Source organism: Scatophagus argus, chromosome 15 (genome assembly GCF_020382885.2).
Source record: "Scatophagus argus isolate fScaArg1 chromosome 15, fScaArg1.pri, whole genome shotgun sequence".
NCBI classification, from domain to species: Eukaryota; Metazoa; Chordata; class Actinopteri; family Scatophagidae; genus Scatophagus; species Scatophagus argus.
Genome location: NC_058507.1, coordinates 12005558 through 12030294, shown reverse-complemented (window position 1 = coordinate 12030294; position 24737 = coordinate 12005558). Strand labels below are relative to the sequence as shown.

At 41.2% G+C, this 24737-nt stretch overlaps 1 protein-coding gene across 4 annotated transcripts; it reads left to right on the top strand.

Moving 5' to 3' along the window:
• The first annotated feature begins 884 nt into the window (after positions 1-884).
• Positions 885-24113, top strand: zfyve28 (zinc finger, FYVE domain containing 28). Of its 4 annotated transcripts, none has more exons than XM_046412112.1 (14): positions 886-1277; positions 14807-14947; positions 17130-17267; positions 17435-17637; positions 17775-17864; positions 18013-18102; positions 18194-18295; positions 18388-19920; positions 20168-20263; positions 20664-20827; positions 20916-21032; positions 21788-21889; positions 22025-22128; positions 22257-24113. In XM_046412112.1, exons 1-14 carry the CDS (start codon positions 1242-1244, stop codon positions 22386-22388), a joined length of 3048 nt encoding a protein of 1015 aa, XP_046268068.1. In that variant the 5' UTR covers positions 886-1241; the 3' UTR covers positions 22389-24113. The 4 variants fall into 4 exon arrangements, with proteins under 4 accessions (XP_046268069.1, XP_046268068.1, XP_046268067.1 ...); XM_046412111.1 differs by having other exon boundaries at positions 21785-21889; XM_046412113.1 differs by lacking the exon at positions 20168-20263 and having other exon boundaries at positions 885-1277; positions 21785-21889.
• Positions 24114-24737: the final 624 nt, after the last annotated feature.

The window sequence follows — 24737 nt, the reverse complement described above, 5'->3', positions numbered from 1 at the left end:
TCTCACAATGCATCATCTGATTTCCTGCCATAATCTCATTAACACTAGCAGATTTTTGTGGACATGTAAACAGAGTTATTGGGTTGTCACTCTGTGGTTACCAATCTAGTTTTCAAATATATATAGACTTTAAACAGGCTAAATATTTTAAGCCTTGGTACACTGTTATGTCATACTGTCAATCAAAGAACGAGCTCTAAGAATGGTCAAGCTCAAGTCTTAAAAAAATCTCAGTTTCAGCAGTGATTGCAACACTCAACTGTCAACCTTGTGTTGATGAAGACTGTGTGATCAGGTTGAAAGCCCCAGAACAAATGGTGAACCTTGAGCTGAGATTAATTTGCCAACTCCTGTTTCCCCAGTCAAGAACCTACTTTGATTTAAATCCCTTTCACCCAAAAATACTTTACTTGAATGCAGGCCCTCACTATGCAGAATGATGTATGTGCAAAGTCTGACACAATAGGGATGTTTTACATTTATCTGCTGAAGGGGGGGCGGATTTTGTGATATCACAACTATTTTGGAAGCCATTCATAGTGCAATATCCTATTTAACAAGTTTGATATGGAAACTTGACCCTGAGTGCACAAACAGCGAGAATGGACTTGGGACTTTCAGTCAAGTAGGACTGGGAATCTAGACATTTCAGTGAGAGAAAATGTATATCTAAGTAATTAACTTGTTTGTGAGAAAACACAGCATACACGATTATAGCAGATTTTTTTTAAAAAAATAAAAATAAAGAAACACCAGTCGCACCGTAATACTAACATGGTCTGCTTTGTCCACATTTCTAACTAAAAAACAAAGCGAATGCGAGCACGGTATTTGGGAAGAACACGTGGAGGCATCATTTCCTGGGAAAGTGGGAGGCGAATGTTGTCAACGTGACTGTCATCAAGTAACGTTAGAGGGGCAGAGAACAGCAGAGCCGTCGGAGCTCTGCTTGTCTGTATCGTCGGGACTTGGAAAGTGGCCGGGCGGGAGGCGAGAAAGCTAACCTCGGGATTCAGGGGAAGATGGAAATAAGTCGTTGTTTTCGAATATCTCCTTTATACGCTTTCAGAGCCGCGTTGTAGGATTCAGGACAACTTCCCAGTGCATTGTTTTTTGTACATTTTCCGTTTGGGAACCCACCAACGCTAGCTAGCTTAGCAGTCCGCCGCTGTTACTGTCAGACACACAGGTACAGGAGAGGAGAGGAGGGGTTGGTGACAAAGGAAGGTGGCGAAGTAACGATGAACCGCTTTCGAAAGTGGCTGTATAAGCCCAAGGTAAGTTATCAAGGATTCACACGCTGTGTCAGCTCTATAGTCAGTCGTGTTTTATGCATAGCTTTGGAGATAGCTAGCAATGTGGCTTGCTAGCCTGATCACTTCATACAGTGGCACACATCTGCTAACGCTAGCCCGTGTTCCTGATGTGACACTGTGTTAACCAGCAGCTCTCCCTTTGTTGTTGTTGATGCTTTTGTTTTCAAGCGCTAGTCAGGGCTAACAATGTTACAGCCTGGCAGTGAACACTGATTTATTCTGACTGCCTTCAGCTGTCATTAATGTTAGGTTGTTGTGATTTTTTTTTGTATTATGGTCACAATAAATATTTGTCAAACCTTAATAATAACAATAATGTGATTTTTAATCACAAGAACAGCAGGTGTAATAATACAATTAATATTAAAATGGTCATAATGTTAATAATAATCATTTTGCAAAATAACAAAAATATCAGAAGTAAAAAGGGTTTTGATAGAAAAGTAAATAGAAAGTTCTGCTGCATTTAATCTGATGGTCGTTTTCTCTATTAATTAATTGTTTGGTTTATAAAATGACAGAAAATAGTAAAACCACAATAGATTTCAGCCCAAAGTGAGTAAGTATTTTGCTTGTTTTTGCTTGTGCATTGCTTGTTTTGCCTGACAAAAAATCTGAATCCCAAAGGTATTTCATTTCCTATCACATAAGACAAAGAAAAGCAGCAGAATCTCAGGAATGAGAAGCTCGAACAAGGTTAACTGTTTGATATTTGAGTTTGAAAAATGACTGAAACGACTCATTGATTATCAAAATAATTAATTATTTTCTCACATCTTTGTATTAAATGACTGATTGTTGAAATGAAGCAGCATTATATTGGGTTTGATTTGTTTGAAACACGATGAATTAGTGTTCAGACAAAACACATCAGATCAGCTCTTGCTGTGGTCCAAGACAGACAGTTAGTAGGCAAAATCATCACTTTTTGGGATGAGTTAGTAATTGGTGTGCTGTGATTCTTTAAATCAATCCTAGTGTGAGTGTGGAAACATCCCTGACACAGCAGAGGGAGTATTGAAGGCTTGGTTGAATGAGCACTTTAATATATGCCAACTGCAGCACTTTTTAGGATGAGTAAATATGAATATTTCACCAGAGATGCAATTCTTGTTCACATTTTGGTTTCAGGTAAAGAAATTGTAAGTTTAAGTATTTAATGCGACAAAGTTGGACCAAGATACTCCTAACAAGTCTACTTCTAGATGATTCTGAGCTTTAAATGTTGTCATACTTAATGTGGGTTTCCAGTCCGTATGCACCCATAACCTTGTTCCAATTACTCATACGCTCTTATGGAAAGTTTCCTCTTTACATGGACCACTGATCAAATGTTCTTTGGAAAAGCTCTTGTGAAATGATGCACACTCCTTACACTACACATTATTCTAATGTAGTCTCTTCTGGAGAATGAGTACTAAAAGATTGTTATTATAATCTGCAGAGCGTGTGTGTTAAAAAAGATGGAAAAAATTGAATTCCTTACATTTTTGGCTCTCAATTAAAAATCTTGACTTTTGATAAGGAGGCTGAAGGTATACATTTTTTTTCTCTAGTCTCCATACCCAAGTCCAGAGCAGGTGGACAGACCTGAATAACATTATAGTGTCCTTAGTGAATTTTTGCACGGCACATAAAATGTTGACCTGGCATCATAACTGCTGTACATATTGAGTCTTGAAAGTAGATTTTCCTATTGATAAAAACTGAGGAAAACATATTGCTGACAGCCTATTTTACAAGTTGCATTGTGTTTCTTTGCATGAAATTGACACACTTTGGTTTGCTTTACTAAGGTTTGTCAAGTTGTATTACTAATTGGCAGTATAAGTCGCTAAGTCAGTTTCTCTGGTAATAGAATTTCTATATCAAACAGTAACAGTAATTGGAGTTTGTGCAACAGTAATGTCAGACAGGGATAAAATGAAATACCTGTGATTATGTATTATCCACCTGCTCTTTACCACGTACACCCACCTGCGTCATTCCTCTTTTCTCTCTTTGACCACGTTTGCTGTCACAGCATTTTGGTAGTCCATTGTTGGGGCTAGAACTAAGTGTTGGGGTTCACCAGAGTATTGTCGCCTTCATGAATGACTACTGACTCTGAAGTACAGGACTATTACATCAGCGCCTTTTCCTGCCAAATCACAGCAATGGTAGGAATTAGCAGAATTACACATAAGTCTGTGGGTTTTAAATGACCACTTCTGCCTCAAAGGAGTGAAGAGAAAACTGCTAAAAGCCTCTGTAATTATGCCAATCAGCATGAAAAGACAACAGTAATGAAAGGCGGGTGCAAATCACTTCATGCTTCTGCTACTGAACAACAGCTAAGCTTGCAAGTCGTTTCTCTTTTGCACTGAAAGAAAATATTTCTGTGGTAATTAAAATCTGTTCCCAACCCACATATTCTGGCATTTATAGGTGAACACCGCATAGTGTTGTCATTTTGCATCAACAGTAAGCTGTTTATTATTGAACTATATTCTCCTGGTGACTGAAAAGTGTTGATTCAGCATGTTTCCATGTCTGAAGTAGAGCTACTGATATTTCTAGAGCCGCACTTTGCCTCCCCAGATAGGTCCCAGTGAGGAGGACTTTCTTTCGCTTTTGCTGCACAATCCCCTCGCAGTGTGTCAGAGAGTAGAGTGCAGCTCTGTGCAGGACATAATGTACCTGTCTATTCTGCCTGGCTGTGTCATCAAAGTGCCAACTTCTGGAGAAAGATGAACGTGTGAGAATAGATTGTCCTGGTCCTCTTTAAGGCTGTGGGGAGAAGGTTGTGTGCCAAAGTGAGGATTCACCTCTGAGATTTCTCACATTTCCCTTATGTCTTTAGCCTTTAGACTTCATGTGACAGCGCATTTGTTGAACTTTGGTTGTTCATTCTGCAGGGTGAGTGAAATCAGGGGAGAAGTATTCATAAAATTTGCTGCATCACACATCTCTACACTCCCAAACAAAGGTGAGACCTGGCTCAGGTTTCTGAGCAGCCAAAATGTCCGCTGCGCCCCCCCCCCCCGTCGTTCATCAGTGGCAAACTTGCAGAGTGACTGATTGCCAGAGAGAGAGATGTCAGGGGACAAAACCTGCACACTTCCTCTGTAGTCTGTGTTCCTCCCTTGGTTGTTATTCCATCAGGCATTCAGGAGTTGACCTTCAGCTCCACGCCACCTCATCTGTCAGCGTGACGGGCTCTTACCTCCATCTACAGGATGCTACTGATTTGGCCCCCCCCCCCCCAACACACACACACTTCTCCCCACCGGACAGTTTATTGTGATAGGAGCTGCACTCCTCCTCATCAAAATGTCAAACAGATATCAGTGTGAAACAATGGAAGCTTTTTTGTAAGTGTATGATCATGTGTAAAAGTGAGTGCTTTGATAAGGTCACCCATCACCTGACAGAACTAGGAATATACAGAAAATACATCTTAATTTCAGAAAAATGTTATTAATGATCAGAAATCTTGAGAGAGTGGAGAAAGAATTTTTTTTTTAGTTTTTTAGTGTAACTTCCTAACTTTACATTTTTATTACTCTCACAAATCTCTTTCATTTCTTATGTCATTTTATGGCAAGTGGTTTTTATATATTCATTTAGTGTAACACAAATATATGGCCTCAAAAGCTCGATTTCTCCCCCCTACCTCCACATGCTTTTAAACTTGGATAAATCAGTAACATGTTTTTTGTGCAGGTTTATCTTTGATATATGATAATATAGACGATCAGTATTGAATTTTAGCTTGTGAAACATCAAATTACAGTTAAAAAGATTTTCTCCTGTTACTGAACTGCATTTGAAGGTATTGTATTGTCTATAAACTTTAAATCTATGCTGGTAGTGAAACAAATCCTGTGCAATACAATTTAAACCAAAACAGTAAGACAATGTTTACAGCCTTAACTACAGCTGTGAAAAATTAATGTATTCATTATCAATTAATCTGCAGTAATTGTGTATTCTTTGACATGTCAGAAAATTACAATTCCGTAAAGCCCCAGTTATCATTCTAACAGTCCAAAACTGAAATGTATTCAATATGCTATCCTACAAGATTAAGAAACCCAACAAATATTGACATCTGATTAGCAGTGAATTACTCCTATTTGTGTTTGAAACAAGAAAAAGATGATCATCAGTCATTTCAGCTCTAAATAAAAGTTTAACCTATATTTTTGTATTGGTTTAAGGACAAATCTCATAAAAACCAGCTGTTGTTTTCAAAGAAACAATAGTGTTAAAGAATGTTAAATTCATAAACATGTTAATGAAACATGACAAAGCGTGTAAGTATTTACTGTGGTTGTAAATCATTGTCAAGCCACCATAAAAGATGCTTTAGAGATTTTTGTCTATGCTGTCAGAGAGACAAGGCGACATGTTGACAGATGATGGTTTGGACAAAGCAACACATTTTTACCTAAAATCCACCCAGGAGCCAGTTTTCCTTCTGCTGCCAGCTGTGTGGGCCCTCTTAAAATGCATTAATTGAATTTGATTTGATGAAAAAAATGTTGCTCTATGTAAGGGTGGGGATGACATATGGTTAACACAGCAGTAACGGCTATGTTTACCTTTAAACTTAAAATCTGTGTCGGTGTGGATGCGCGGAGTTGTGTTTCACATTTAAAACAAAAAAAAAAAAAAAAATCTTTCAAAGAATCTGTTTCAGTGCTGACAAAAACCCAAGACACATTTTCAGCGACATTCTAGTGCATTTTTGTTTGAAATTCACTGTTTGAGGCTTTTGGTATTGTGTTGATGCTGCTGTTTAATTTGTTTCCCATGAAGTCAGTTGATGATGATGAATTTAAAGAAAACTGAAGTTGAGATTTTTTTTTTTTTTTTTAAAAACTGAAGTAGTTTTCTTATTGTTCTTAATTATGCAGCAAACAAGCCATGTGCCAAGGATGTACAGCCAATTGACAGAAAATTAATCAGCCACACAATTTTGATAATTGTGTGATTGTTACTGAAAATCTGGTTCATTGTTTTATATAATTTTAGATAAAATATTGTTGAATTTTGCTTTCTTGTTGCCAGAATGTCATTTAAAGACATCATCTTGGGTTTTATGAATATTAATTGACGATTGATTATATATGTTAATTATTGTATTTATTAATTTACATTAATTCTAAACCAGGTGGTTAATTGAGAAAATAATCATTAACCTTACTACTCTCTGAGTTGATGTACATTTATTCTACAGTTGCAATGATTAGTTGATGAATCAATTTGTTGTTCCACAAGAAAATAATGCAACTATTTTGGAAATCAGTGAATCACTTAGGACATTTCTTGAGCAAAAATGCCCCAAAATTCCCTGCTTCCAGCTTTTCAAAGACTTCCTGCTTTTCATAGTCTTACACAATAATCAGCTGAATGTCTGTCAACAGTTGGATGACTTACCAAAAGTAATTGGTAGCTAAATGTAATGAAAATAGTCTAATTATTTGAAGAATTAGTTGGAGCCCTGACTGACTCAGTTTACTCTTGATGAAATTTAAATAAATCAGAAATGTTTCTTGTCAGTATTTTGGTGTTTCTCCCAAACTAATATCTGAATATGCACGAAAAATCTGAAATTAGAGACAAATGCATACCATGTGTATTTTAATCACTGCTTTTTCTTGGATGTGTGTTGTCACAACTCTCAGGAACTGGTGAATCATTGCAGTCGTCTTCCTCAGTAATGACTGACTCACAGTTACAGAGTATGACAGGCCTGTCCATTGTAGGTTCTGCCTTTGTTAACATGATTTATCTCTCCTTCTTTTTTGCCCTTCATTTGTCATTTATCAGTACCCTGATTTGTTTGTGAATATTGCTGAAATGCAACCAGAAGAGCGGAGAGCAGGCAAAACAATTAAGATCTTGTTTTGCAAATTTTTTTCTGCACTCTTGTTACAGAGTTGATGGGAGAGAGAACAGCAAACTGCTGAGCAGTGGCCAGCGTTGCTTCCAATTTAGCCCCTTTCTGGAGTTCTTTGTGGATGTCCCACTCTGCTTACCCACCAGCCATGTGGTAATTGATTTGGTGTCAGCTGCCAGGATTTAGAGAGCTGACCCTAGTGCAGATTGAGACAGGCCAGGCGATTGAAGGCCTTTTAAAATTCATTGCAGGATTGGGGATCAGGGGCCCACTGTCTGAGGTGTGGGGATGTGATGATTGAAGGAAAGTGGCTGTGGAAGAAGAGTGAGATTTAAGGGTACCATAGAGAATCAGGTAGTCCTGGCATCTACTGAGATGCTGCACTGATTTTCTACACTTTGTTTTGATTGGTAATAACTCCTATCCTCTCTGATTTTAAATTCCTCTCATCGTTTTATAGATGATAAACATAAAGCATGCAGTCAAGGTGCCCTTTGTCTATATTATGAATTTGACAAATCTAGGAAGAACCAGAAAATGATAGGCCACCCCTCTTGCTTTTGGCTCTGTCTTAGGAGCAGGGGAGAATAGGAGGGAAAGGAGAAGAGCAGAACAGTAGGCCTGTATTTCTGGGATTAGATTTTGGCCTTAGTTACATACAGTTGGCAGGAGATAAGATGAGAGCATGTCACTCTTTAGCAGCCCTAGTGTTTCTTCTTACTGGAATCTAGGGCTGGGTGATAAATCCTGAGGAACTGACAAACTAATAAACATCGATGTTCTTGCTCGTTTGTGTTCAATAGACGAATATAAAAATATGTCTGTGTCCCTCTCATTCAGTAGTTTTTATGTAAAGCAAACAAATATAGAATCAGTCATTTCTGATTTAAAAAAAACAGTTTGAAAGACTGGTTATTGTTAGCTGAAATCCAAAGGATGCAGCAGAGGTTATGTTGTGACAGCGAATTAGAAGAGATAATGACTCAAAGATGGTATGAATGACATTAATTAATACCAAGCGCTGCAAGGAAAAAAAAAAAAGCTTTTACATGGGTAAAATTAACAAATATTTGCAGAAGTGGAAAGATGCAAACATTTTGCTGCTAGTTGTTTGTTGTTTATATATTTACGTTGAGGTTTTAGTGGTGCAGTTTTAGGTGCAATCTCAGTTACAGCATGTTGACTTGCTTACATTTAATCCTAACAGACAGCAATCAGATGTGTGTTTGCACACACACGTGCTGTTGCTGTCCACAGCTGTCAGTGTGTGTAATTTGGGAAAGCTTGGGCGATGCCAGCTCTCAGTCATTGCTCGTAACATGGAGCAGTATGTGGACAGAATTAGCCTGTCTGTGAGTCATGTATATCCTCAACAGTGAGGTTGGGTCCAGATTGCACTGAGCAGTCATGACAATGCATTGGTGGGTTTGTTTTGTTGGGTCATTATTTTCTGTTACTGTTGTTTTTGACAGGGGTCGTGCATCCCCATCAGTCTTGTCATATGTTATGGGCTCATGCACTACATGAGAAATATCAAGTTGTAGATTTTTGTAAATAGAAAATTTCCCTCTTCCCCTCTGTAGGCAAAGTTAAAAGCCAGTTCTGGATTGTATAACCAGATTATTTCTTGCATAAGAACTTCATAGCAGTTGCTGGGAAGAGGGGTGTTGCTGCACTAGCTTCAGAGGTTTCTGGATATGCCTTGTAGCTGCCTAAATCCTCAGCACCATCCCTCTGTGTCACCTCATTTTTAGCATGTCACCATGCTAAACTATGTGCCAGGCACGTGCACAGGTCATTGCTTAGTCCAAATGCCAGATTAGGGCAGCCCTCAGAGAGGGGACAAGCACACAGATTATGCCATTGGTCCAGATGGGCAGACCACTCTGAATATATTGAGTCACTGAGCGGTGTTAAATCTCCGTTCTGCTGTGGATCCAATTTTCAACTGGTTGGTGCAGAAAAACTCTTCGGCAGTCTGCAATTAGTACCCTTGATTTAATTGCACATTTATTTAATAGAAAATCTGTTATCAGAATGACTTATAGATCGAGAATTTATGCCTGAAAGATCATCATCAATAACTTGGTAGTTGATAGTTGCAGAAAACAACACAGAGATGAGGAAAAGAACTCCTGATGCAAGCTGAACATGAAAGGAATGACTCAACACAAATTGAACCTACTTCAGCATAACACTGCATTCATAGAGAGAGAATACTTTTTATTCTGCCAAACTTAATATAAATAATGGTCAAGGAAGTTTTCTTGTTACCAAAACGATTGAGTCGCTCTTGCCAGGACTTTTATGCTGAGTCCTGAATAATAAATAAGATGATAAACTGTATCCGGCTGCTTTTTTGCCAGACTGCGAACTGACTGGATGAAGCAGAGTGAACTGGTTCCCCCCTACAGTATTTGCCTCTGATGCTTGGAAGGCGGCCAGAAGGCAGCAAATTGAGCCTGGAATAGAGTATGGAGGGCAGAGGCAAGGTTTCTCATAAGTCCCTTAAGTGGGCTCAGTGTGCGCGCACCAATGCTATGGACGCTCATGAAGCGTTAGCCTGACGGGCTCCATCATCTGCACAGTCTGAATGGAAATGAAGCCCAGAATCTGCAGCTTAAGGAGAAAGCTGGCTGAGATGATACAGCAGCAGGCAACTCTCTGTAACACGTCTCAATGAGAGTCACACTGTCATCGCCTTTTATTGATTTAATGTTAAACAATAAGGGACAGAATTTCCACTGAGTCATTGTGAAATGATGCGATTGAGGGGACTTAACTGTAATTGTCACTCTGGATGAAGTTGTGGGAGTGTAATAGTCTCAAATGATGGGTTTGTTACCGCAATGGATATAGTTTTTGTTTGAGTCATCTCAAAGAGAGGGCAGTCAGGACAACTGACAGCAGGGGCATAACAGGAGAGCGGCACGGCACAGGGGACAGGAGCCGAATCTGCTGAGTCATTTCCTCACTTACGCAAGGTAGAGCTGTCATCGGCGGTGATGACACAACTCGCAAGTTCAGGAGTCAGGTCCCCAGATGTTCACACGCTTACCTTTGTAAAACAATTCTTTTATGAAGGTTTCAGCTTCTTAATTTTATAGTTGTTTTTTTCCCCCCTAGTTTTTATTTTCACAATATGTCAACCTTTTATTCTATACTGTGTAACGTAAGTGTCAGTGCTTCACTCTGTGCCTGTTATGTAAGCAGATGGAAACAGGCACTTGTTTCAACAGACAGATTGCCTCTGTTGCTTTTCAGATTCTCGCCCCGTTGCTGACTCACAGTCCATGTAACAATGTATATTTTACCATTCAAGGCTTTAGATTTGAATTTCAAACAAAGGATTAGTCTGTATTTTATGACTTACATGGCCTCATCTCTCAGATACAGCCCCCCCTTATGGTGCCCCTCTTAAACAGCACTGTTAACAGTGGTAAATTTGATTAGGTGTTAACATAGCATTATAACTTTGACTTAAGCTGTGACCAAGGAAATGATTTCACCAGCTATTTTAGCAGTAATGTTGTTATTATGCAGAGTTTTGCAATGTGTAAATTGGTTCCTAGAAAATATCTGTAGTGCTGTCCAATCAAACTTTAATATTACAAGCTGTAACATAACTGCTAAATAAAGCTGTTTTAGAGCCCAAACAGTATATTAAACTGAACTAAATATGGGTGTGACTTTGTTTTATTCATATATGTGTACATGAAGAAATATTTGTGTTGTGTAGTAGCTTGCACACAACTAAGAATGAGTAGGAAATATCTGACAAACCTGATGGTGTTACTTGTTAAGTATATTATGTTGTTTTGTGGTTCAGCTAGCTATGTAACACCTGGCAATGTTAAGTAAAAACAAATCTCTGCCTAAGAGCTAGTTTGTGTGGTTAAACGTGTTTTAATTTAGTGATGTAAGAGGAGTGATTATTCTATGGCCTACGTTGGGAGGAGATGAGTTATACAGCTGTCATTCCATGCACGTGCAGTTCAACTCTATGACTGACTGTGCAGAAAGTTTGAAGTTAATAACTTTTGCAGTATCAAATTACTGCCTCTTCACCAGGATGAAGAGGGAGCTCAGTGGTCCCTGTTTTGACAGTGATGATGTTATCGCTGCTGTGGACCAATTTCTGGAGGTCTTCTAGGAGAAGGTATCCATATGCTCCAGGAGTGCAGGGCTAATTGTGTAAATGTTTGAGGGGACCGCGTTGAAAAATAAATGTGCAAGGTTTTCTAAAATGGTTCTTCTGTAAGGGACTCTCCTATCAGTCATGTCTTGTAAATTTCCACTGCCTTTATCACTAGTTGGGGCAGCTAGCTTTTGTTTCTTACACTGATATACTAAGAAATGGAGGTTGACACCCACACTACATGAAGTTCAGTGATCTATGTGCTTGTCAGGTTGGACTTAATCTTTTCATATATATATATATATATATAATATATATACGACAACACGGTATGCCAAACCTGTAGACCAAGCAATCCAAGCACTGCTGGAGTAAATCAGCATGTGGTGAACATTGCCTGCCTTTGACTTTTCACCCATGATACAACACTGCAGGAATGTTCCCTCTTGTGTGAGGAATGCAGCAGGAGGAGGCTATAGGACGGCGTCTTTCTCGAATACTTCTTTTCCTCTTCCGTCGGCGTTGCCCCAGAAATCTCAAAATGAATGCCACCACTCTGTGCCTGTCCTAGAAAAAGGTCTTTGACTGTCTCCCACTCCTGTTTCCTGTTTGGTCATCGTGACATTTGTACTATAGACTCGCTTTTTGTGCAATAAAATTCATTCAAATATGACTCCTGACTTTTGATGTCATTGCCCTTCTTGCTGTTCCAAAGAGAAATACTTTGTCTAATTTGCTTTATATCTATTATAGCAATGCCAACGCACTGATGAATAATACTATTTACAGTCTTCTCTCTGCTGATTATTTTTTGTTTTGCTATAGTACCGTGGTTATGTATTCCCATTCTTCACAGATTATTTATAGGAATAGATAGAAAACACACTTGCTTACACTTGAGTGTGAGTGTGAAACACTTAATAGATTTGCCTGCTCTAATACAGACTTGCAGTTGGGATTGCTTCACTTGATGTGTCAGAGACATCAAAATTCACATATGTGATCATAATATAGGAATATTATTGATTTTACACTGAGGGACAAACTGGATTCTGGGCTCTTCTGAAGTGTCCTTGGCCAAGAAAAGAATCCAGCACTGCCTTTCTGTTACCTAACTGTAGCTCTGATTAACCTGCAAATATTAACCTCAAATATGACACGCTAAAGGGCCACACTTGTTTCGAAAATTCAAAAAAACAGATTATCCCTTCTGCGTTTGCATTACCACACAACAGAAAGATGACAAGAAAAAAAAATAACCCAAAGGTTACCTCCAGTTTTGAAAATTTAGCCCCCCTCTTGTTTAGGATTTTATCCCATGCCGTGACGCAGAACCTTTAAGACATTCAAAATGTGCTTTCTCCCTCACAGCAGTAATGCGACAAGTACCCCAGCTGTAGGTTATATCTCTGCTTTTTCTTCTTGCTGTTTGTTTCATTATTAATGAGAGAGAGTGAGAGAACAGCACCATGTATCATATTCAGAGAGGGAAGCAGAGCCCCACAGGGGGGAGCGTCACGCAACAGGAAGCACTGCAAACTTAAGGGAAAAGGTCCTGTGAGAGGTTTTGGTAAATGATTTCATGAAACTTTATGAAAACTGCTCGAAGACAGTTGGTGCATGGCGGGACAGAGAGCCTGTTTACCGGTGTAATCCTCCTTTCTTCCAGTTTGCACAGTCATGCTGTACTTTTAAGCTCCTGTACCGTCACCGGGTCCTTGTGGTTTGTGATGATGCACGTCAGCATGTGGTTGCCATTTTCAGAACCATTAACCTTTCGATCAACGTGAGCCCTCCCCAGGACGTGTGTGTGTGTGTGTAAAAGTACATACAGTGTTTGTTGGTGACGTGATTGAAAATTCTCATCTTGATTGTCCGGTGAAATTTCAACTGTAGTTACCATTTTCATTTTGGGTAAACAATACAAATGATGAATTGCCCTTGTTCACAGTTTGTTGCCTTCTGTGTATCTTCCTTATCTTTTGTGTTCATCCAGCAGCGGAGTGATTTTCTGTGCTGTGCTACCCCTCATCCCACCACACACTGAGGGGAGCATGGTGGGAGGTAATGACATAAATCCTCTACCAGGGCCAGGCTCTCTAATTACACCTACTTGTGGGAAGCTTTCACACTATATTAACCTCTGTCAGCTCCTCTTTACAGAATTAATACAATTTTTATCATTTACTTTCCTATACTTGTTTAAAATTTGTTTACTTATGAATGTGAATTTGTACAACCCGTGTCGTGTGTTTGCTCATGAATCGCGAGAGTACCTTGGCAAATGGGAGAGCAATCTGTTGTTAAGCTGGCCTATACAATGGCCTACTTACCTGATTTTATTTTTGTCCCTACAGATCGGAAGCATGTTGCTGTATTATGCAGCATTCATATTGCCTTGAGTTGACTGCTGTCTGTGTCTTTCAGTTTCATGTTTTATTTGCATGAGGTTAGGGTTTAACAGGAGACATGCTAAAAGTAATATGAAATTCATGTGTTGACTTACCCTCAGTTAGAAAATCCACCAAGCATCACACTGGTTTTGTGGAGACTGCAGCTGTCTGTGCCTGTCACTGTTTTTCACTCATGCACAGCTCTAAATTTTCCCAAAGAATTGCACATGGAAATTAGTGTGATGAATGAACACAGGTCCTTTTCCTAAGAAACTAGTTGATGTAATGGTTAAAATAGAGCAGATCAAGAGTGTGTTATATTGTACTCACTCGGTATTGTTGCTGGATTTCCTCTTGGCATGACATCCGTTACTAAATTTTACAGCTGACATTAATAATTGACTCACCTTATGAGATCAACAAGCAGGTGGGACACTGGGGAGTTCATTCACATTCAAGAGATTGTGATGAGAGGAAAATATAGCACGGTGTGTTTAGACATCCAAGTTATCCTGACTCTGACATATGTGACGGCTGTTTTGCAGCTTTTTTTGTCCCTTTGCTGTGATTGGAATGAAGTTAGAAGATATTTTGAGATGTATTTAATTTAATGGCTTCCCTATGATGGTGCTCACATTTTAATAACCAGGAGATCAAGTAGATTCTCACTTATCTGAGGACAGGAAGCCCCAAGAACGTGACTGCAGCTGCATATATCTTAAAGAGGGTCTGGCTCTTGGTGTAGGATTCCAAGTCAGAATATAAAGCAAAAAAAAAAGGTTTACTAGCTTACTAGATACTTACTAGTATAGTAAGTACCTAATAGCAATCTAACTAAAACGAGCAATCTAACCAAATATGGTCATCAAACTACTTGTTAAAAATCTAGGTGGGAACTTTTTTTTTTTTTTTTTTTTTTAAAAAAAGCCATTAGTTTCCCCTGAAGTCAGTAATTCCAGTTGAGAAGTGTACAGTTGGATGCTGTGCGGCCATCAGGCATCAGCTTCATTCCACAGATACCAATAAAAAAATAAGGTAAAACATTCTATTGTCTCTTTGTGTTTCTGTGCAGAGGACGGACCCTCAGCTCCTGGCCCAGTTCTACTACGCTGATGAAGAGCTGAATCAGGTGGCCACTGAGCTGGACAGCCTTGATGGCAGGAAGGACCCTCAGAGATGTACCCTGCTGGTCAACCAGTTCCGATCTTGTCAGGTCAGCAAGAAAAAGCGAACCTACACCCTCAAAGTCACTGTCTTTTTGTGCCTTTCATTTCACTAAGGATACATTTTAGTCTTTGAATTACTGTTGACATTTCATTCATTCATTATAAATAATACATGAAAATAAGCCCTAAGTGGAGTAAAGCGACTCCTTTATACTGGCCATTAAGAGATCTCTTCCTAATGTGCTTTCAGTGGAAGTGGAAAAAAAACAGGGACTCGACTCTGAGCCACAGGTTCTTTATATTTTCTCTAGATTCTTTTTATTCTCATATCCACCTGAGCGAACCATTGTTTGACCTGGAAACTGAAAGTAGATGCCGTTATCGCTTCTTTCTGGATACAAGCATGGTGATATGACTATTGCTTTCCCGAACATTGTTTGACCGGGTTCCAAGTAACTTTGCTGATAAGATGAGATAAGTAGACTTTGTTTACCAGATGAGTTATTAGTTAATGATTACAAGAGCACTTTATAACTGTAGCTTTGATTGAGGTTTGCTTCAGATATTGGTTTTTTATTATTATTGTTATTCTGTGCAAAAAAGTGCATTGAGTAATGCAAACTGAGAGTCTTATGATGTGAGTGTACAGTGAGTTACTGTATCTAGTGGTGCAGATAATTGCTTCAGGTCTTTATGTGGTCTGGGCTGAGAGGAGCTTTGAAGGTGATGCTGTGTGCATGAGTGATAGCTGCCATGCTGCATCATGCTGAGAGAGCTGGAGGTAGGGTGGAGGAGGTCGTCATCTGTCCCATTGTGCCTCCCACCCCACCGCCACAGCACACAGGGGAGGACCACTTAATAAGGTCAACACTTGATCCCCAACTGTTCTGTCTTTTTTCCCTCCACCCTTACCTCTGCCAATCTGTCACCTTGTTTTTCTTTGGTATTTCTTCTCAGTTTCTTTCTCTTTTCATTGTTGTAATCTTACCTTTCCTCTTTCTTATTCTGAGCTTTCCAAAATCATTTTGTTAACATCCCAACTTGATCAAGCCGAGGCTTTTCAGCAGTTGTGAATGACTTGATCTTGTTAGGGTGTGTCTCCACCTCAGATTAGTCTCTGTTATTCTCAGCCTACAAGTTGCAGTGAAAATGTTTAGTGGCAAACTCTCAGCACTAGCTCAGAGAGGAGTCTCTTCAGTGCTGTGCGTCCTCACAGGTTTTTAGAGAATGAATTAAGCTGCATGATAGCCCACAGCCCCAAGGCCCCAAGAATAGAAGACAAGTGCACTGAAGCCAAAATTTTGCACTTGAACCTGCCACTGCAGCTATTGGCTCTTATTCATGGCCCTCTGTGGGGACTGTTGGCATGCTGCTCATATTCTGTTGGCACAGCTGTTCTTATAGCGTGGCCTGCTGGAAGAGGCGTGTGTGCGTGTGTGTGTGTTTTTGAGATGGACAAAGACTGAATTAGATGGGGAACACAAGAGATAGGATGAGAAAGGGTCAGAGATGGACAGTGAAATGAGTGAGAAATAGCCTAAGAAAAGGGATGGAAGTCAGTCATTTGTGACTCTGGCATGGCAGGTGTCATGTCAGTGTCGCCACATATGGGTGATTTGAAACCAACAGTAGTGAAGGTCTATCACTGGTGTCTCTCTCTGTGAGACACTCACAGACAGTGGGGTGGTATTCACTTAGGCCGTGCCAACAAACACACAGCCATAAAGGAATCGGTGGTTAAGCTCTCCTTCTTAAAGCTTTTTAATCTTTGTCCTCGAGGTGAGCAGAGAAAGACGCAGCGCTGTGCCTGACAAGATTACAGTATGCAGTGCAGCTGCGGTTGAGTGAAAGGTTCATTGTAAGTCATTGTTATGGCTGTAGTACATGCCAGCGGCACATAACCTCTTGATTAGCTCTTGCTGTGTGTGACGCTGCATTTTCGCTGCTGAAATTATGGGCTTTAGTTTAGTGTTTTTATTCAGGGAGAATGTCGCTGCAAGGGCCGTAATAGACTTATGTGCTTGTCAGATTGTGTTCATTCACTTTCTAATCAATGGTCTTTAAATGCTAGAATACTATGCCCTTCTCGAAAGAAGTGAAGCTTGGATTATGATCCAAGATAAACATTGACAGAATTGCTTTTTAGGAACAGATTTTTACTCACTCATGTCTATTCCTCCAACTAGTTTGTTCAGTTTTGTTTTCTGTCACTTTTGTGCTCGTCTGCAGGACAATGTGTTGAACATTATCAATCAGATCATGGATGAATGTATCCCCAATGACCGGGCCAACAGAGACTTCTCTGTCAAGTTCCCCGAGGAGATTCGTCATGACAACTTGGCTGGGCAGCTGTGGTTTGGAGCTGAGGTAGTGTATTCCCTCCAGCATCGGTCTGGAAGAAAACAGCCTTACACAAGTCGAACACATGTACATAAAATCATTGCAATCTTGATGTTTCTTGATCTTCATGTGTGCCATTGTAAACATCTTCTTTACAAGGCAAGATAATTTATGATGTACATGTTCCTGTGCAGTGTTTGGCTGCTGGCTCCATCATCATGAACAGGGAAATAGAGAGTATAGCAATGAGGCCCCTTGCTAAGGACCTTACACGAAGCCTGGAAGAGGTACGCAACATCACCAGAGACCAGGCCCTGAGAGACCTCAACTTGTACACTGACCGCATGAAGGATGCATTGCGACATTTCGACGGCCTTTTTGCTGAGTTTGAGCTCAGGTATATGAAGGACCAAACATTATTGGCAACTGTAATTACAGCAAAATTCATCCACATTTCAAGGATTTATTGGGGCAGGTTTGCCAAAAACAAAGCTATCAACATCATTACATTTCACTTTCTTCTTCTGTTGCCAGCTATGTGTCAGCCATGGTGCCTGTGAAGTCTCCCAAAGAATACTATGTACAGCAGGAGGTGATTGTGCTCTTCTGTGAGACTGTGGAGAGGTGAGTATACAGAGGAACAAATGTTTAGAATAGTTACACCCTATAGAACACTGCTGACTTCATCTGGAATTTATCAGAATCTAAATAATATGTGGAGATAAAGTGGCTGATTTTTTTTATTGTGTTTTTTCCTGTGCTTTTGTCTCAGGGCCTTGAAGTTGGGCTATCTCACACAGGACATGATTGATGATTATGAACCTGCACTGATGTTTACAATTCCGAGACTGGCCATTGTATGGTAAGTGTTGCCTGTCCTCTCCATTGTTCCGCTCACCTCTTTGTTTTCTAGTCCCCGCCGACCTCTTACAGAATTTTGAACATGTTTTTAGTGGGCTGGTTGTGTATTCAGATGGACCTCTCAACCTCGAACAAAAATCAGAGGACATGTCCGAGCTCTTCCGGCCTTTTCGCACTTTGTTAAAGAAAATCAGGTACGGCCTGGGAATATATTAAAATAATATTGTTTCATCATTAAAAATAGTATTTTTTCCTCATGTATTATGGTAAAATTATGCTTTTGCAGAGACTTACTGCAGACCCTGACTGAGGAGGAGTTAATGACATTGGAGAGGAACTTGTGTATCTCTCAGGATGGGGAGTTGTCCACAGACCAGGGTCTGGCCACAAACTGCTCACCAGCTCCAGTCCAAGAGAATCACTCGTCCTGCAGCACCACTAATGACACTTCCAAGGAGGAGTGTCAGGGGGAGCAGGAGCAGCTGGCTCTGTTTGTCTCTCCCAGACAAGAGGAGGAGCCAGCGGAAGTGGAAACGGGCTGGGAAGAGGTAGAAACCGATAAAGGTGAGGAGCAGCAGGAACAGGGTTTGCTGTGTGAGGAGGCAGAAGAGGCCGAGTTGGCCTGCTCCATGCAGTACGATGAGGAGGAACTGGAGCAACTCAACATGATGGTGTATCGCGTGGGAGACGAGATGTCCACGCTGCTGTCGCCACCTAGCCAGGGACAGTCCCCTGCACACCATCCCCACAGAGGAGAGGCTGGAGGCTCCAGTGGGGCTTCTAGCACTGAGGCTTCTCCTCGTAGGCTCCTGCTGGGCCGGGGAAGGAAAGGCATCTATGTAGAGGAGGAGGACAGGGTCTTCCTCATGGAGGACCTGGACACAGCAGGAGACAGTATCACCAGCATCTCAAGAGAGGCCTGTAGTTGTGTTGCCTCTCCGTCCAAAGCACTAGAGTCTGTTCGTCCTGTGCAGCGCAAACCACCACAGCCAGAGTCTACCAGGAATGGCTGGTACTCTGAGGCACAGTCTGAGCAGCCAGGCAGCCAGAACACATTCTGTCCAAATTCAAAGCACCATCCTTGCACTTCCGCTCCTGCCTCTGAAACTTTGCCTTACACCAATGGATGGGAGATGGGTTTGGAGGGGACAGCGTCGGAAACAGCTGAGGTCATTGCCCACCGTATGGGTGGGATGAAGCTGTCTGCCACGGTCATCTTCAATCCCCACTCTCCTAGCTTGACAGAGCTCACCGTGGACAAACTGCTGCTGCCACGGCCTGCTCCAACTGAGATTGAGCCCTGCGGCCCCCTGGTGGCCACGCATTGCCTGCTCAATTCCTGTGTTTGCTGTGGGAGCTGCGAGGATGGACACGAGGATGCAATTGCCACAGAGAACACTGGACTTGGGTTAGGCCTCGCCCTGGGTTTGGACAGACACTGTAAGACAATGGCACCTAGCACTGTCATCCAGTCGTCTGCTTGCCGACAGCCTCCACGAGGTCATGAGCCTCACAGTAAGGGTGACCTTGCCCAGTTGACTCCCCCATCTTCCCGTTGCTCTGCAGAGAACCTGGAAGACGATTCAAGCTTCCAGCTCTGTGAAAAGTGCCTGGTGGTGGCCCCGGTGCCAGGGCATCACCCTCAGGACTGCAGCTCCAGCAGAGAGGATGGACCCACCCTGTGTAACCACCAGCTGGAGTCTGAAAAGAGGCAGCAGGCCAGTGGGGGCCGGCAGAGGGACAGGGAGACGGATAAGGACAACCCAGAACCTATAGACTTGAAGAGGGACACCAAAGAGGACAGCAGGAAGAGCTCCAGGTGTGCTGGCAATTTTTTGTTTCTTTATGTTAGAGTGATTTGTTTGCCTTTATAGGACCCGCCACAGATTTTCATCAACACAAATATGTTTTTCCTCACATATTTTGACATATTCTTCAATCCATTGTTTGCTCATTACCTTATGCCACCTTGAATCTATAGCTGTGTGTTTCTTTTACCGTTGTGCTTTTGTTCTGTTCTTCTTTTATTTCTCCTCTTTTTTTACTGTATATTTGCTTATTTTTAGTTTTCAGAACTCTCCCCACAGCTCTTTGTCAGGTAGTGACTGTGAGAGTGTGTCGGTCACCACATGTAGTCTGTCAAGCAGTGCATACACTCCCAGGTAACCAATCAGTCAGTGAAAGTGTGAGTCATTGTCTTTTGTGTTTTTTTTTTTCCCTGCTCCACTATGATCGTATCAAAAAGTCCTTGCATCATAAATGAAAAGATTTGTTTTGTTTATATCCAGTCTTCTTGCTGTCCTTTGTTCACATTATGCGAGTGATTGAAGTGTCAGTCACTCCTTCTTGTATGGGCTACAGATGACAGCATTGATTTGCCTCCTGTTTTGGCAGTAGATTTAATTAGACAGATGTTCGAGTATTGATAATGAAGTCATAAAGTTTATAAGCTTAATTTATCATGTTAGCTTAAAGATTAAAATCTGCAGTGGATTAAATACGTGTCTTTGAAGAGAACAATAATGATATTGACCTTGTCTTGTCCATCTTCACGCCCTCCAGCTCTGTCAGCAGTCTGACCCCCAGCTCGGGGACAACAGAAGACCTGGACCATCAGGAGATCCAGCTTGCCCTACAAGATGCCAAGATGGCTACCAGGAACAAGATTCGATCACGCTTCCACAGCAGCAGTGACCTCATCCACCGCCTCTTTGTTTGCATATCAGGTCAAAGCTCTTACCCCGTACATCGCTTTCCCTCCATCTCTTTGTCTTTCTCGTGCTCATGTCCATTATGTGTTTCGGTGTGATGCAGGTGTTGCTGATCAGCTGCAAACCAACTATGCTAGTGATCTTCGCAGCATCCTCAAGACCTTGTTTGAAGTCATGGCAACCAAGTGTGATCAGGGTGAAAATGATACGCAAAAGAAAGGTGAGGAGCATGTGTTGGATGCACGATATGTCATGACATACCATGTTTTCATCGGTCCCACTGGTGCAAATATTAAATATGCTTTTTAAGATTTAATTGTTGTCTGTAAACTATAGTTCATTGTTGTTGTTGTTGTTAAAATAAGTTGCTCTAATGGATACTTTTATTATAGAGATTAAAGACAATGTTAAAGGGATTGCTCTCAGTAATGAACAGAGAATTATTTCTTGGGCTTACAAACCCTCTATACACTCCCAGCCTAGCACAAAGTGACAGAGAGTAGCTGGTGAACAGAGTGGAGCAGCTAACAAGTCAGATATTTTCCTCTGGAGTTGGTAGAGAAAAACCAGTGGCCAAAAAAAAAGAGTAAATATCGTACTCGCATTCGCCAGATGGCCGTAAACATGACTCTAAGTAAATGAATGATAATGTTGCTCTGTGACTGCTGGGACATCCGTTTGCCAAGTTCAGAGGTGATTTGTTTGACCCCTATCTAAATTCATATGAAGGCAGTGGTTCAGCCCTGCTTTTCAAATAAAAGGCCCTCCTATAGCTTTTTTGAAAAAGTCATCCATATGTCATATTCCACTCTTACTGCAAAAGCTTCCTCCCCTGCCTCAGTACTGAACTACATTTTCTCTAACTTGTCCATAACTCTGCAATGGGGCTTTTAACACAAACAGTCCATGACATGCCATGACATATCAGTCACACACTACACCAATTTTACTTTCTTCTTCTGTGGTGTCCAGCAGGTCCTGTTCTGCGTAGTGCAGTGCTAGAGGACTGCGCTCTCTGTCAGGAGACCATTTCCTCATCAGAAGTGGCAGCCAAAGCCCGGGAGGGCCAGTTCGAAGGTCAGAAAATCCACAATCGACCCACTCAGTATTTAGTTGACATGTCACCCCTTTCCTTTTTTCTGTGCGGCAGATGTACTGATGACTGGTGACAGGTCTTCTTTGTGGTAACTGTGTCTTGTTGGCCCCTTGCAGACCCTCCGGACTGGGTCCCTGATGAAGCCTGCAACTCTTGCATTGCCTGCAAGGCTCCGTTCACTGTCATCCGCAGGAAACATCACTGCAGAAGCTGTGGAAAGGTACGATGACTGACGCAGCCCAGGTGGCAGCGTTCTCAGCTTAATGTGTAGATGATTGAGCTAATGGCTTGCGCGCTGTTATCATCATGTGGACAGTAACTAATATGATACGTTCTGTGTCGTTTCAGATCTTCTGCTCTCGCTGCTCTTCCCACTCTGCTCCTTTGCCTCGATATGGTCAGGTGAAGCCTGTCAGGGTTTGCACACATTGCTACATGTTTCATGTCACACCCTTCTACAGCGACAAGGCTGGTATCTGACCCCAAATCATCACTGAAAGCACTCAATCCACAACAGCAAGAGCATATGCAATGGACAGCTGTGTACAGAGCAATTGCCACACTGCTCTGGTTAAATGTAATCAACGTACCTGCTAAGCAAGGCTTCGGAGAAAAGTCACAGATGAAGAGCAGAATGGAGACACGCAGCCACGAGTGATGATTCGACCCCCTTCTGTTGCTTTGGGGAGACTAGTGCATCACCAGGAACCAAAGGGTTTGAGTTCAGTGCAGAGTTAACACAGATGATTCACAAATGCCTGTCTGAGTAACGAGGTGCAGAAGGGGGAGGGGATAAACAGGCAATAGCAGATTTTGAACTGGCATTGTGCAGCAGTCCTCTGTAGCAGTTTGCAGCACAAACTCAGAACAGACCACCATGTTAGCTTTGTTGCTAGGTGTAAATAAAAGGACTTGTGAAATATTTTCTTATGCTTTAGCGAGCTTCCTACATTTGTGCCAGAGCTCCCACGGGACTCGGATTACTCAAAAGAATGTAAGTCATGATAACAATGTAAATAAGGATAATTCTGGTAATAGCTACACTACAACGGTTGCTTTTTATATGGGAACTGGAAACCAATCTCCACCAGGCTATCAGTCCCAATAAAAATGGAAAAACAGGCACCTTTTATATTGAGATTCCTTTATGCTTTTAATGGCAATGAATGTGTAATTGTGTCTCATTTTTTGAAATGGGGTCTAGGTCTCCAAAAAGTCTGACCATTCACCTCTTGGTGGCAGTGGGCTGCCTCCTTTGCTTTAACAGTTGTGCCACAGCATGTTTTGTTTCCTCTGGGGACTCCTGCTGAGATGAAAAAAAGGGATTCCTTAATCATCACTGTCAGGTCTGTGAAGGCCCCCTAGTGGAGAGCTGACCTCTCTTCACTCAGTGCTCTCATCGCCCCCGTTGTGAACAATTTGTTCCGAACCAGAGGCCTTCTCAGGTGCTGGCCTACAGACTACAGGCCGATTATTTCCCACTGATCTCTTTTCCTCACACTACAGTGCAATATAGTAACTACTAACTGTAATAGTCCTGCACATTTTAGAGACAGTCCCTTTGCTCTTTAGATTGTAGTTATAGGTCTTTTCTTAAGGGAGAAGTTTGATTTGGGTTTGCACTAAATTATTTCGAACTTTGGCTCTGGTGGTACAGTCAGACAGGAACAGAAACTTTGTTCCTAGACCGACTTCCTTCCTGCTCTTGAGTCTGCTTCCATTGCAATGACAGCATACAAAGTATCTTCCATGCCGATTATATATTACAGTTTGTACATCTGAATGGCCTGAAGTGGCCAGTCTACATATATGGACGTTTGAGTGACACTCATGAAATATCACATTATTTCCATTCTGCTTTGACGTTAAGCAGTTTCTCAGGCATTACATGGTCAGAATCACTCACCACTGTTGGATCAAACCTATGTTCATCAAACTACATATAAATTCACTTTGAAAAGGTATGCTTTTTTTCTTTTATAAAGAACAAAAATAATATATGAAGCTATAACTAATTTTCTGTAAAATATGAGGAATCATGCAGTAATTTAACGGCGGGATAATCTATTATTGTTTCAGAGCTTCATCTTATTTTGTAAAATTCCAGGACGTTTCCATGCTGTGTGAAATATTCAACAAACAGATAATGTTATATAGTTTTAAATGCGATGTATATTGAAATAAATTACTTTTTTCCTGTTTAAACATGTCAGCTGATAACTTCTTCTGTTTACTTCCACAGCAATATACCATGGAATTTCTGCCTTGAAATGTGCCACTAGATCGGTGCCCTGGATATATCTACTTAATGTCGTTTTAGTCCAATAAGCAAAAAGCGTCTGACCCTGCCCCCTCACATTTTAGTGTTATACTGATATACTGGTCCAAGCTGGGACTCCTAACACCGAGATGGTTGAAAATTGTCATAGTTGAGTATCTTTCTGATCTGAATAATGACTGACAGACTTTTCTCAAAAGATGCTCATTTACAGCTTGAGGCTATTTTAGTTACTATTCGTCAGTTTTTCCTACCACTGCAGTAGGCGGTGTGGGCCTGTTCATCAGATGAGCAACACCCCGCTTGGCTGGAATTCTGAGTTTTGTGGAGAGTTGGTGTGACGCATTATTACGGCAGATTTTTCCACGTTGTTAAAAGGGCACTGAGATGATTTACGCAAAATGATCAGTTCACCTCAGCCTGTGAAATCAGATATTTAAAGTCTTGTGTAGCTCTGGAGACTTGCTACAGTTTATGGAAAGTTTGTATTACTAAATGAAGACGCAGATTTTGAAAGATATGGATCTTTACCCGAGATGAAGGGTCTAATG

What these genes read in the sequence shown, in the direction of transcription:
- zfyve28 (XM_046412111.1), top strand. Translation starts at nt 1,242, where the DNA reads ATGAACCGCTTTCGAAAGTGGCTGTATAAGCCCAAG. An exon ending in CCGGGAGGGCCAGTTCGAAG is followed by an intron (nt 21,890 to 22,024) that starts GTCAGAAAATCC and finishes GGCCCCTTGCAG; the next exon opens with ACCCTCCGGACTGGGTCCCT. An exon ending in ACTGCAGAAGCTGTGGAAAG is followed by an intron (nt 22,129 to 22,256) that starts GTACGATGACTG and finishes GTGTCGTTTCAG; the next exon opens with ATCTTCTGCTCTCGCTGCTC.